Source organism: Telmatherina bonti, assembly GCF_933228915.1.
Source record: "Telmatherina bonti genome assembly, chromosome: 22".
NCBI lineage: Eukaryota > Metazoa > Chordata > Actinopteri > Atheriniformes > Telmatherinidae > Telmatherina > Telmatherina bonti.
In genome coordinates this window covers 13152575-13165537 of record NC_136631.1, presented here as the reverse complement: position 1 = coordinate 13165537, position 12963 = coordinate 13152575, and the positions used below count along the sequence as shown (strand labels likewise).

General features: G+C 38.6%; 2 protein-coding genes across 2 annotated transcripts in view; both read right to left on the bottom strand.

Annotated features, from left to right (window-relative positions):
- scaf8 (SR-related CTD-associated factor 8) overlaps positions 1–915 on the bottom strand; it is a 31381-nt gene extending 30466 nt beyond the window's left edge. Inside the window, exon 1 of the mRNA XM_079261900.1 lies at positions 787–915. Coding sequence (XP_079118026.1) covers positions 787–816 — 30 coding nt within the window. The 5' untranslated portion in view covers positions 817–915. The remainder of the gene's footprint in view (positions 1–786) is intronic.
- A 549-nt stretch (positions 916–1464) lies between these two features.
- Positions 1465–12963, bottom strand: part of cnksr3 (cnksr family member 3) — a 48331-nt gene continuing 36832 nt past the window's right edge. Inside the window, exons 17-26 of the mRNA XM_079262267.1 lie at positions 8269–8322; positions 7852–7891; positions 7165–7334; positions 5370–5443; positions 4211–4282; positions 4062–4126; positions 3714–3838; positions 3284–3629; positions 2866–3056; positions 1465–2702 (exon numbers count right to left, since the gene is read on the bottom strand). Coding sequence (XP_079118393.1) covers positions 2502–2702; positions 2866–3056; positions 3284–3629; positions 3714–3838; positions 4062–4126; positions 4211–4282; positions 5370–5443; positions 7165–7334; positions 7852–7891; positions 8269–8322 — 1338 coding nt within the window. The 3' untranslated portion in view covers positions 1465–2501. The remainder of the gene's footprint in view (positions 2703–2865; positions 3057–3283; positions 3630–3713; positions 3839–4061; positions 4127–4210; positions 4283–5369; positions 5444–7164; positions 7335–7851; positions 7892–8268; positions 8323–12963) is intronic.

Genomic DNA, 12963 nt, shown 5'->3' with positions numbered 1-12963 from the left:
AATCTCTGCACTATGCAATTGTGCAAACCATCCTTAGCTGTCACAAGTTTGGATAAAGCTGAAAAAAAGTTTTATGTAGTATAGGTCTTGTAGTCAGAGGTGCAATAAGTTGACCTTCTTTTTAATGAGGTTATTACCCTCTTAGCAGTAAAGCACATTGAAGATATTCTTAATTAACTTGCTTTTGACACAGTACTCTAAACATAAACTGTAAATGTTCAGTGAAGTCAGCATCGACACCGATCACACATTCAGTCAATGCAGACAAATAATAGCTGCGCTGTTAGCTTTTAGCCCCCAAGCTAACGATAAACATAGCTAGCAGTTTTTTGTTTTTTTTTAAATATCCTTGAATATTGACGTTATTTACATCATGTGCTGCAACCGACTGACGCCCATACAAGCAGCATGGCTATATGTCTGCTACAGAAACAGAATAAGGAAAATTTTAATGATCTCCTTATTTGTTAGCAGTCCAAGTTATCACGTAACTAAGGCGGTTTTGCTAACTTAAGTTTAGCCTCTTGCCTCTAGCTTCAGTTTGTCATATTTATTAGACTTTACAATAAAAAATGACATCTTATGAAGCATACTCTGCTCACATCCTGAATCTTTGACCGCTATTACCCGTGTATTACATAGCAAGTAAGGTAATAGCTCCACCGCTGTAAAAACAGCGGCCTTGTGACCGATAGCATCAGGTATGCTAACATTAGCCAAATAGCTACCGCAAATATCAACATATCTTTAAATCTTTCGACATTTTTGCACAGGTTTCGAACAAACCTCGTTGTTAAAGGCTTTAACGGCCTCCATGGTGTTGCGTTTCGGCTCGCAAGTCACTGCAAATATTTACATATATCTCCTCAATAGCCGGTATAAGAGATGCATGCTCGACGTTTGGCGAGATGGAGGAGACTGCCAATATGGCGCATAACCTCAACGGGGAATTTACAGAGAAGGGCGACACCTAGCGTCGGTTTCGGGAAACTACAAGTTGTACCAATGGCATTATGTAGGAGTTACTGCAGTGTTTTTCAACCTTTTTTGAGCCAAAGCACTTTTTTTTTTCACTGAAAAATCACAAGGCATTCCACAAACAATTTTTTAAGTCCATGTAATTATTATAATGTCCATCTTATCAAAGCCTCTTGAATAGAGATCAGATAAACACAAGGACTATTATTGTTTTTGACTGGGACCTGTTTGGATTAAGACAGAGTAACTTTTTAGAACAATTAGGTTAAAATGGGTAATTTTTCAGGGCACACCTTATAATCTCTCACGGCACACTAGTGTGCCACGGCACAAGTGTTAAAAAACACTGTACAGTTACTGTTCAGAAATACTGTGAAACCAATGACAGTACTAAAAGCAGTGGGGGAAATTATGACAAGTCTTTATTTCCCTGTATACAAAAAACAGCACAGACTTTTATACCATAGCTGAAAATAGTTAGCACACATCAATGAACAATTATTTACACCATGTGAATATATATAAACATGCATGAGACACGAAATCCAAAGCAGGGCAAAATGCATTGTGTAAAGTCAAGCCAAGATACTTTTAAATAACCCCAGTTTTTTCAGATTTCTAAATCTATTACTGGGAACTCTCATAATGCCTCATGCCTGTATAAATGGCAGTAACACCATAGCGTGCACCATACTGGTTTGTATGGTCCTGTGGCTTTTACATAGAGAGCATTGTCCACCAAGCTAACTGTGTTAAAATGCTAATAAATACTGCTACAGACTAAGTTAAATATATATTTAGCAAGTCTTTATGACATTGTTTCAAACTGTCAATGTTTTTGGATCTCTCCAGGTGTGTTTTGACGTAGCTGATAACAATCATCTACAAATAGTTGTTTAAAATTCAGGAAAAAAAAAATTGACTCCTGTAAATCTGAAATAATCATGATTTGCAACATTTGCACAGTTCAGTCTAAAGAATCTTACTGATAGGCAAGATATCAAAAGGGCTTACAAAATACAAAGCATTGCTGTAAAACATGTATAACAGGAATGGGTGGTGCATAGCACCAGTAACTGGCAGAAAACTGTTAAAATGTTCTCACCATATAAATTCAAAAGTAGATAAATCAGTCTATAAAAAGCCTTTCCATGGAGAGTGTATTGGATCCATCATCTCAATGGCCTCTACTATTCCTAACACTGCGTGTGTGTGTGTGTGTGTGTGTGTGTGTGTGTGTGTGGCACATAGGTAGAAGGGAAAAAAACTGAACTGCAGATTTTTCTAATACTAAACTGAACATGAAAACACTAAATACAATTCACATTTTGATGCAAGTTGTCAACAGGAACGTTTCCATCTTCATGCTGAAATAATGTTAATAGGTTATGTGCCAAATAGCACTTAAATATCCACTCATAAGGAACCAAAGTATCAGATTGAATAACAGCAGTGTGTGTATTCATAGAAACTGACAAGTCTTGAATGTCCGAAACATGGCAAAAAGAGTCCTGGAGGAATTTTTATAAACTAGTCTCGACCACAGGAGCAGAAACGACCATTTGTGCAGCATTTACTGCATCTGGCGCCACCTGCTGGTCATTTCTGTTGCTGATCTCCTGCACCAAGGTTGCATTGGCCTCCTTCCATGCTTTGAACTTGTTAGAGGTAAGATCCTGGTCCAAAAGTATCTGCTGTATTGCCTGTAAATCCGTCTCTTTTGCCTGTGCCAGAAAAAGAGAACAGGAAAATGCGTCATGGCATAAATCTCTGTACTTCCTTATATTTGTTTTTCATGAAGAAAGCCTAATATTAGAAAATGTACAGTGACAATACAAAATCAGATCTTATTTTCAATACATTAAGCAAAATAGAAAGAAAATGTACCTTTAATGTGCTGTTGAGTGCCCTGATAAGGTGCAGCTTATCATTGACTGTCTGGTTTTTACAGCGTTTTATGAAAGAGGCCCTGAATTCTCTTTTCGTGGATGGTTTACGATCTCCTATTGGCGACAGGCTGGCCTCTTTCAGATGGATATACAGCTTCTCCATCTCATCTGAGCCGCTTCCTTGGTCGCCTTTAACAAGATATGGTTACAATTTATTACACTAACAAAAAAAAAAAACACCACAGAGAGTTATGGTTAGCTCTTGGGAAAATTAAGGGTGAAAAATACGAATATAGTTTTATTACTACACAGAAGAAAAGAACATTAAAGATGCAGCAAAACAACCATACTGTCTTTGAACACAAAAGTGTACAATAAAAAAAAATGACTATAAATTGAGCCAAATGAGCACTTACCTTCATCTCTGGCCCCTAAAACATCCCTCTGTTCCTCCTGTTCCGCTGCAAGGCTTTCTTCATTGGACCCAGTTGAGTCTGAATATTGTTCTGGGGCCAATCTCGCCAACGCCGTCTCTGCTGTCTCTTCTTGTGGAGCTTGATGTGAGTGAACTTGAACCGAGCACACCACTTCTGTTTCCCCAGCTGGAGGAGATGCCTGTGAAACCAGGTCCAACCAGGACTGCCGCTGCTTGGCAAGCAAGGAGGAGGCAGAGCTCTGCGATGTCATCGTACTGACCGGTGAGGAGAGAGAACCGTTGGCTTCATTTGGGACTGCAGATGAATAAGGGGGAGGAAGTGTACCCTAAAAAACAAAAACACTGCTATTAGATGTGTTTTTAGGCATTTATTAGATTATTTTAAAAAAAAACAACACATCTCTGCTGACCTGGTTTGTGCTACCAGGTGGCTCAGATGCATCCACAGGGTCCCGCAGACCCTGCTCAGAGTATGGTGGAGGAGGGATCTCTGTGGTTTCAGCTTCTTCATGATCACTGGCTTCACTATAACACTCTGGACATTCAACATTTAAGTGAGAAGACACAAAAACCAACAAATCATGAGATACATGCAGTGTAAAAAAGACCCCACAGCAAATTAATCTAGTAATAAATGGAAAGGATCAGTGCTGTCGTCGATGCTCTTTCAAAACTCTTACTATATGGAGAAAAAAAAAACCTAGTTCAAGTTAAAGCCATCTCTAATACAATCACATGTAGCATCTGTAGGTGCTTACCAGCTGCAGTGTTTTGATCTTTGGGCTCATACTGAATGGAAGCCAATCCAAGCTTATTCAACCACCTGAAAACAAAGAATTACAGAATTTCAGTAAATTTCCTGAACAAAAATGTTCATTTAAAGCCTCTGTACTTTCATGTGACTTACAAATTCATGTCCTCATGGCTCTCTGCAGCAAAATAAAACATCATGACCTGAGGATGGCAGGCTTTGAACGCACTGCAAGAGGAAAAAACAGATCATTACAAGTGGTGTTAAAGCCTCGAGAGTAGATCAAAAGAACCCAAACATATATATGACCTTTTATTCATTCAGGAAAATGATCAAACATCAGTCATCTGGGACTATCAGATACACAAGAACCTGCAGGGGTGTCTGAAGTTGGCCCTCGAGGGCAGCTGTCTTGCAGGTTGTCCGTGTATCCCTGTTCCAACACAACTGGCTTCCATTAAATGAATTCAACAGCCAATGAAAATCTGCACAACGACTGATTCATTTGAGTCAGGTGTGTTGGAGCAGGATACATGGAAAAGCTGCAGGGTTGTGGCCCTCAAGACCAAAACTGGACAACCCTGCTGTAGGGTTAGGAGTTAAACTAAAGGTATAGCCTGCAGTTTGAACCAATGGGCTGACAAAAAAAAATGTGAATGGGTACAATGTTTCATGAAACACACAAGCTGCAGTGCAATTTCATTACCCTCCACAAGAGCGGTGCAAGCAGGAGTGAAGTAATAAACCAGAACAGGAAGCAAAAAAGGAACTGAAAAAATGTTCAAGTCAGGGTCCTGACATTAATCCTGCATAGAAGTTGAAAAAGTAGGCATTTTTTGAGAGGGAAACCCACCGACATGCTAGAGATGAGGGGTGTTCTGTTTGTACAAATAGGCTGAAATTATTCCAAGGCACTAAGAATCTACAGTTACCAGTAACTTTTGCTTCATGAAATGGTCCCACTACACACCTTTAGCATAACTTAATATATATTTTCTTTTTACCCAATTTCAGTGCAAACTCTGATAGTTTTGAAACAAACAAACAAAAAAAAGAATGAAAAACAACACATTAAGATCAGTGTAGACGGCTGTGTGTGTGGGAAGTGAAAATAACTAATAAGTGAGAACTGCAAGTTCAGCTGGAATGGATTGATTCCTTTCAGGTTGTTTCATCACCGTTCCGTTCCTAGCAGCGTGTGGGAGTGTTTCAGGTGTAAATATAAATAAAGTTCCTCTAATATTCAAACCACTGGTTGCGGGTGAATCATGACAACTCTTATGTGAGAACCTGAGTAAAGGAAATACGAGCTTACTGTTTCTTCTTGCACTCCATGGCTATGTCTATCACGAAGTTGGTGAGATCAATGTACCCTTCAGCTTTTTCTGCCTGAAACACACACATTAAAAAAGAAAAAAAAACAAAACTGAACAATGACATTTTTTCAGTGACAAACCACTTCCCAACAACACCTGTCACTGAATTGCAGCTACTTCGTCTATCCTTTCTGGGCAAGTAAAGACGACATGCAATAGATCTGACTGAAGAGACGATGCCGGTAAATGAAGCCTGTCAGTGACGTATTCCTGTGTCAGGGCTGCTGGTGACAGCAACACATTTAAGAAACATGGCGACATGGCCAGACAGTTCCTGTGGTGTTACATTGGCAGGGAGACAAATGTCATAAAAGCAAGTATGACTAATGTGCCTCACACTGTGACTCACATAGCGCTCGATGTTTTAAGTTAAGATCAGAGCTGCATTAAGGTTAATTTGAATTCTATTTCAGATGCAGTCTAATGAAAACGGCTACAACTGTGCCAAGCATGAAAAGCGGGCTGCAGCTGGATATTGGGGAATGAAAAAATTAAATGATATAAGACTAAATGAAAAAGACTTTATTGATCCCAGAGGAAAACAGAAATGTTGTTGCAGTTTAAGTGAACAATCATTATAGTTAAACAGAAAATGCCTAAAATATGCCTGAAAAATTAATATTAAACATTTCAATGTTTTAGTTTTACATGCATACAAAAATAGTCTCAAACACAACTGTCACTGTTTCTTGCTAAAGGTTAGATGTTCTGCATTGTAACTGCATTTAGAAATGCAAACTACAGCGTGAAATGAAAAGAAAATTCCCCGCGATATCTTTCATTTGTCATATCGTTAGCATAACTGCATAAGTCAAATTTTAAGGTTTTATAGAAAATGATGCACGGACAATTAAAAATATTAAAAGAGTATAATTTGGTCGATATAATTTAGTCAAAATATGCTTAATTGTGCTATGAGTGTGAAGAGACTGTAAAAAGAATTAATTAAAAGAAAAGAGAAAGATAAAAGAATTTTAAAAAAGTTAAAAAAAAATAAAATAAAGCCCCACAAAAACTCACTTAATATCACTGATTATTCTGCTTCCAGCCTAAAGTTGATATACCTCACCTTGACTGTTATTAGAAAGCATTTAAGTACTAAATCCTCCAACTTCTCTGGGTTGTTTTTTTATTTTTTTTACATCAAAGATAATTTCATTTGACATTTGCAGATGGTTACCATAAAGAGAGACAGACGGGGGAAAGAGCAGGGAATAACATTCAGAAAGCATCCAGGTCTACACTCAGCCTATGTTGTTTCATTCGGAGGTAAGCTACGATCTGTTGTTTATACTGACGAGACCACCAAACCCACAACTGAAAATAGCCCCTGCTAAATGCACCGTAGTCTTTTTCTGAAAGAGCTTCTTATGAATTCTGGTGTCTATCATTTTTATTCATTTTCGGAGGGGTATTTTGTTCAGAAACGCAGCGTCTATGTTTAAAAATGGACAAGCATGACCTTTCACTGCCTTGGCCTGACAACAAAAAGAAAAGAGAACTATAGAGAGTTAGTGTTTGGAGAGAATACATGCTAAAATGGCACACCATGCCTGCAAACCAGAAGTTTAACAGTAAAACTATCTACTCTTATCATAAGACGGACAGATTGATGTCCTGCAGCATGAATCGGATACACTTTTGGGTAATTTTGTGTTGTCTGGTTGCAGCTGCAAGACAAGCAACATGTCTGAATGATCAACATGCCTCTAAATAAAAAGGTGTTTTACTCACCAGCTGATTAGTATACCAGTAGAGAGCCGTCTTCTTCAGCACAAACCAGTACTTCTTCCATTTAATCCCCAGGAAGCCTTTGCTTTCTTTCTTCCTGTACAGCCAGCCTTGGTGGTCTGGGTGACCCAGCTCTTTCACCGAGATCCGTCTCCTGCTCATTGTACCATTGCCTATGCACAGAAAACGCATGCACATGAATCTACAGAGACGTTGTCTCCACTGTCCACTGAGAAACGAAGCCACAGTTACAAACAAGCGTAGCTTTAGAGGAAGCAAAAAGTTGCAATCTAACATTCTGACACCAAGAACTAAAAACATTTCCATTTGAGTCAAAATAGGTCACTGAAAGATCAATAAGCAAATGAACCACAAAGAAAACACTGAATGAGCCCACATAAAATCCAACAGCAGTCGATTTAAACAGGCTAAGCTACATTAACCCTACCTGATGTGGTTTTAAATGAGGGAGCAATAACAACACCATTAAATTAAAATCAGCCCTTCAAATGACAGCAGACACACGGCAGAGAGGCAAACTGGAGTAAAATGAAGTGAAAGTAACCAAGGGTTGTCTGGAGTCCCTCTGTACACACTAATTACACTGCCACTTCACAAACGCCCACATTGGGTCCAAATTACAGTTGTAGGCACGCACACACAGACGCAAAGTGGCGAGAGCTGGCCTACCTCCTCGGTTCTTCTTTTTGGATTTGTGTCGGAGGGAGACCTTCGAGGGGAGAGCAGAGGAGGAAGACGAGAAGAGAATATCATGAGCCTCAAACACCAAACTCAAAAAGCCGCTATCTAGAACATCCTGTTTCTCACATGCATCGTCTTTAAGCTGTGCTCTCGACTTTCTAACACCCTAACATCCTCATCTGTGACTTCACAGTCAACCGTGTACTTCTTCTGTTTTTACTCTTCGTGCTTTAAACCCACTTGTGAAAGAAGACTAACAGAAGCAAACTTGACAACAGCTTTCTACCAATCAGCCTGGTGATGAGTTACGTTAAATCTGTTCAATAGGAATATGTATCTAAGAGCAGGCATGCATCTGTTGTTTTCCTCAGTAAATGTTACATAAACTACATACAGGATACTTACAGGGTTGTAGTCATCAGCAGCCATTGAAGGACTTACAGATATGGGGAAGGCAGCCTGTTGAATGAAACCAGATTTTTATTAACAGGTATGTAGGTTTACAACATCGCTAACCCAAAGACAGATGGGTAGAAAACTAACTCCTTTTTTTCTATTTTTTTTTTTTTTTTTGTTCTCCAAAAGGAAGTGGCGTCATGGGAACATAGTATAGAGCGAATCAACCGAGAGCTTGAATTGTGAATGAGAAGAAAAATCCCAATTTCCCCATGTAAGCAACAGGAAGTAGATTCAAAAAGCAGACTGATTTTATTCACGTTTTGCTCATAAACAGCACTGACTCACAGCCCTAGTCAATGTTCACAATCAGCAATTTCATCTAAACTGTGACAAATACCTGCAAGTATCCACCTAAAACACACCAGGAGCACGTTACAGAATCTCAGCTCAAAAACTTATTTTCAGCCGCATGTGAAAAACATTTAACACCCTAAAAGCACAATGACATTGTGTAATCAAAGTGTCCATTATTGACTAACTTCCTCTGAATTCTCAAGTTCCTTATTTCTGACATGAAAAGCCGCCAGAAAGAAAGAACATCCTTGATACACACTGTCACACATTTAACAGTTTTTTTTTCACAGCTCAGAAGTTGCTTCCACTGCTGACGTAGCATTTCAGAAATGAAGAACCTAACAAAGTCGAATAAATCAGATCTAGTGTTTCAAATGACAAGCGAGAAAGAAAAACCAGCTTCAGTGACCAACTGAGCTGTTGGTCCCAGTTCTGTTGCAGATCTACAAATGACTCCACTGAAATGGGACATGAAGAGAGGAGGACTCATACCTGGTTCTCTGGAAGATAACAGATTATGTTCAAGTCCCAAAAAAAAACAAACAAACAAAAAAAAAAAGGCGTGTAAAATCAACCACTGAGTGTAAAATCCTACTGACTGACAGAAAACCTGTGCAAGAGGCTATAATCTACTTCTGTGTTGCACAACATGAATGCATCATATCTTGTTTTCCGGCTGTTAGAGTTAGCATGATGATGATCACCACATTAACCACAGAAAGTTTACGTGTGTATGCATGTTTGGTAACTAACTTCCTTTTTATTTTCAACGAAATAAATAAATAAAATGAACAGACATGAAAATTTGACAGTGATACCGATGTTCACAGTGTAAAGAAAAAAAAACTGGACATTTACTCATCTTTGAAATGAGTTGCTACAAGAGATGTAAAAATAAAGCAGGCTTTTTTTTTTCTTTTTTTTTTTTTTTAAAAGTTTTTGCTGAAATGAACTTTTCTGAGTGAAGCTGAGAGCTGGAAGTAAGGGGTTTATTTATAAAATGCATGTTTGAAATAATGTAGGAACTCACAATCCCTAAAAAAAAAAACCTGTTTATTAGGTATTTGCTCAAAATATCACACAGAAAAGTAATCTTAAAATACTTGAAAGACATTATGTCCTTAAGATTTAGTCCATACAGTACCGAGGAATGCTTTAGTTAGCTTCCAGGTAGCTGGTAGTCTTTTTGTTTTGCTTTGGTTTCATCGGCCAGCAAACAAAGCCACTGTAGTTTTAATCTGGCGGACTTGCTAGCCGGAGAAAGTAAACAACATAACAAAAACATTTATAGCCTAAACATTCACAGCAAATAAATATCGCTACTTTACCTGAAACCACAACTTGAGTAAAAGTAATTTCACCCGAAACTTGTGCTCAAAGTCTGACCAAACTTTGGCGAACATGCTGGGATGAAGACGAAGAAATACAAAGAAAGCTCGACTGGTTTCAGGTGAGATCAGGTTTGGTAAGTGGGAGACCCTAGGCACTTCTTGGGCTACACCCTTGTGAGTGTGTGTCTGTGTTTTATCTATCCCATTAAAAAAAAGAATAAGAGATACGTTATCGATGTTATTTTTATTTGTCTAACATAGATCAAGCAAATCGAGGATTTCTCCCAGAGAGGGATTGTAATTCCCACTGGTTGCCACTAGGTGTCGCCAAGTCCTCGCTATGTGTGGCTTTATGAGCAGCTTAAAATGGACCGTCAAGGTTACCATGGTCAGCAATGACACCTTTAGCTTAATTTCTGTATGTTAGCTACATTTAGGATTGAATTAAGTTCCTCTGAAATGATCATTTATTGAATGCATTTCATATCACATTTTTCTAATTAGTAAAATCACTGAGAAAAATGTAATAGCAATTCTTTTGGGTTACTTTATCAATATTCAAACCGGATATACTGCACCTTATCCTTAAACATGAACACAGCATCAAACCATTGACTTCCAGAGATATTTATTATATCTTTTAGTTCAAATTCAACTACTTTAGCTGGTGTTGCATTTATAGGAAACCCGAACAAATTATTTTTTTAAAAATGTGATGTAAGAAAGAGATGCACCCTGTGCCCTCTACAAAACATGACATGCTGCTTTTTCCTTTCTTTTTCAAAGAAAATGCTCAAGTTTTAGTTCCAGTGAAAATAAAACAGAAAAGATAAAGGGGAATCTGCCAAAAAACATCAATTAAAAACAAACACTCAAAAATAAGCAATCATCAGAAGCAAAACATAGATATTGAAAGAGTATATTTTCTTTGATTGATAGCTGAAGATATTTTTAGAATCAGTGAAGAAAAAAATGATTTAATCTTTAAATCTATTTTTTTTTTCAGTGAAATCTGATTCCACACTCCCAGTCACATGTATGCTTTCACTTTTTAACCCTGATTATAAAAGTAAAATGTGAGATAGGGCTCAACTCTGTGGAGAGTTATTTAAACAATGAAAATCATAAACAACAAAAGCAAAAACAACACAAAAAAAGACTTCCTATCAGGTCTTGAGACTAATTACCTTGATGCACCACTCAGAAAAACTCACAGTATGTGCACCAACTGGATAAGTATCACACCGCATCAACTGACTGGTGCTTTTATATTTCTTCAAGTGAAACTCACTAAATATATCAACAGTGGTCTCCAAGAAGAAAGCGAAAAATACTTGTATCACGTTTCAGTGTCAACTGAGGGCTGTGGGAAGCTATGGACCGCCTCTCAACACCCTTCACTGCCTCAGTGGGGAGCAAGTTTGCAGCTATAACATCACTCTTTAACTTCTGTCTGTGCAGAAGCTCAGATGTTCTGACCTACAAGTATGTCTGTCTCTGCCAGGACGGCGGTAAACCAGCAGACACATTCCTGTGTCCTGCTTTATTATAGTCTCCATTTTAATTTTGTTCAAATAGATAGGAGGCCTCTTCTCTTTTTCCATCTTCCCACTTGCTATTGTACTGCACCAAGTGGTCTGAAGTGACGGTGAGAGGACCACCTCCCCTCCCTTTTTATCTCTTACATTCTCACACTTTTACATTCTTTTCCACCCTTCCCATATGAAACTCTATCTTTTTGATAGCAAGTAACTTTCTCGTTTTAATTCACAACCACCATAATAACCTCAAAAAACCCTTTAATAGTTGTATTACATGTGTTGTGTTGAACAAATTACATTTTGGTAATTCCAGTCATTTTTTGGGATGAGTGGAAATGAGACAACATGCCACAGTGGGGTGATGTAAAGGGGCGTTTACGTGAAGATGTGTTTCGGTGGAAGTGAGGTAATCTTGCCTGTGACTCGTGTCAAAGGCCTTAAGGATTCATGGCAATGCAGATTGGTCACACCATTGTGGTCCTCAATCTCCCATTATGATTCATGCTGAGAATCGTCATGGCACTTAGTTAAAGCAGCCTGCCACCTCCCAACCAGAAACTTGAGTGTATGTGAGGGAGAGAAATGGGCGAGAGGGCAAACAGAGTAGCTATTATTCAGCTCACGTGGTGTAAAAAGGGGGAAGGGCGCAGGCCTGGGGATGATATCAGATTCTAGCAACATGCCCCCCTGCTTGCTGGTCATGATAACTGCCCAGTTGACCTGGCAATGACCATGGCTTCAGTTTAAATCGTGAAAATGCAGCATTGACAGATTAGGTTTGATTCGGAATGACTCCATTTTCTTATGTGCAACAGAGCTGGGTACACAATAACAACCTAAAGACAAAGCAATGACAACAACTAACCTTCTCCATTCTGTACAAAAACTGAAAACAAGTTCAAAGTTTTATGTTTTGGTGTAACAAGTCACAATTGCACCATAAATCTGTACAAATGCAATTCCTTCTCTTGCCACAACTGGGTATGTGTCTAATCCATCTGACCCCTGTAGAGGTGTGTGAGTGGTATGTGCAGCTGAGGGATTGACAGGAACTTATGGTGCTGTGGTGTACGGTTTCTGTGTGCAGACACAGCAAAGCAATCCTCAGTTTACCCTTCTGGTCATTTCATTTCTAAATCTGCCAGGCTGAAGGGTGTTAGATCAATTTTCCACCTGCAGAGCATTCAGCAAGGAGCACAGCCATGAGAGGCATGCTTTGTCCCATTTTAGTTTAGTCTATTAGCACGCTTAGATACTGGTTTGGATACAAAATGGGGAAAGGATTCAAATGAAGGGGGAAAAAAATGGCATGATAAGATTTTACACCATTAATAATGAAAAATGGACAATCAAGAGGTCACTAGTTTTTGTTGTATGCAGGGCATTTATATCTGCACCATGTTTAACCCTTTATAGGGCACTCAATGAAAACACTTGAAATTAGAAATTTTAACATAAAGTTGTCCTTCTGGTAT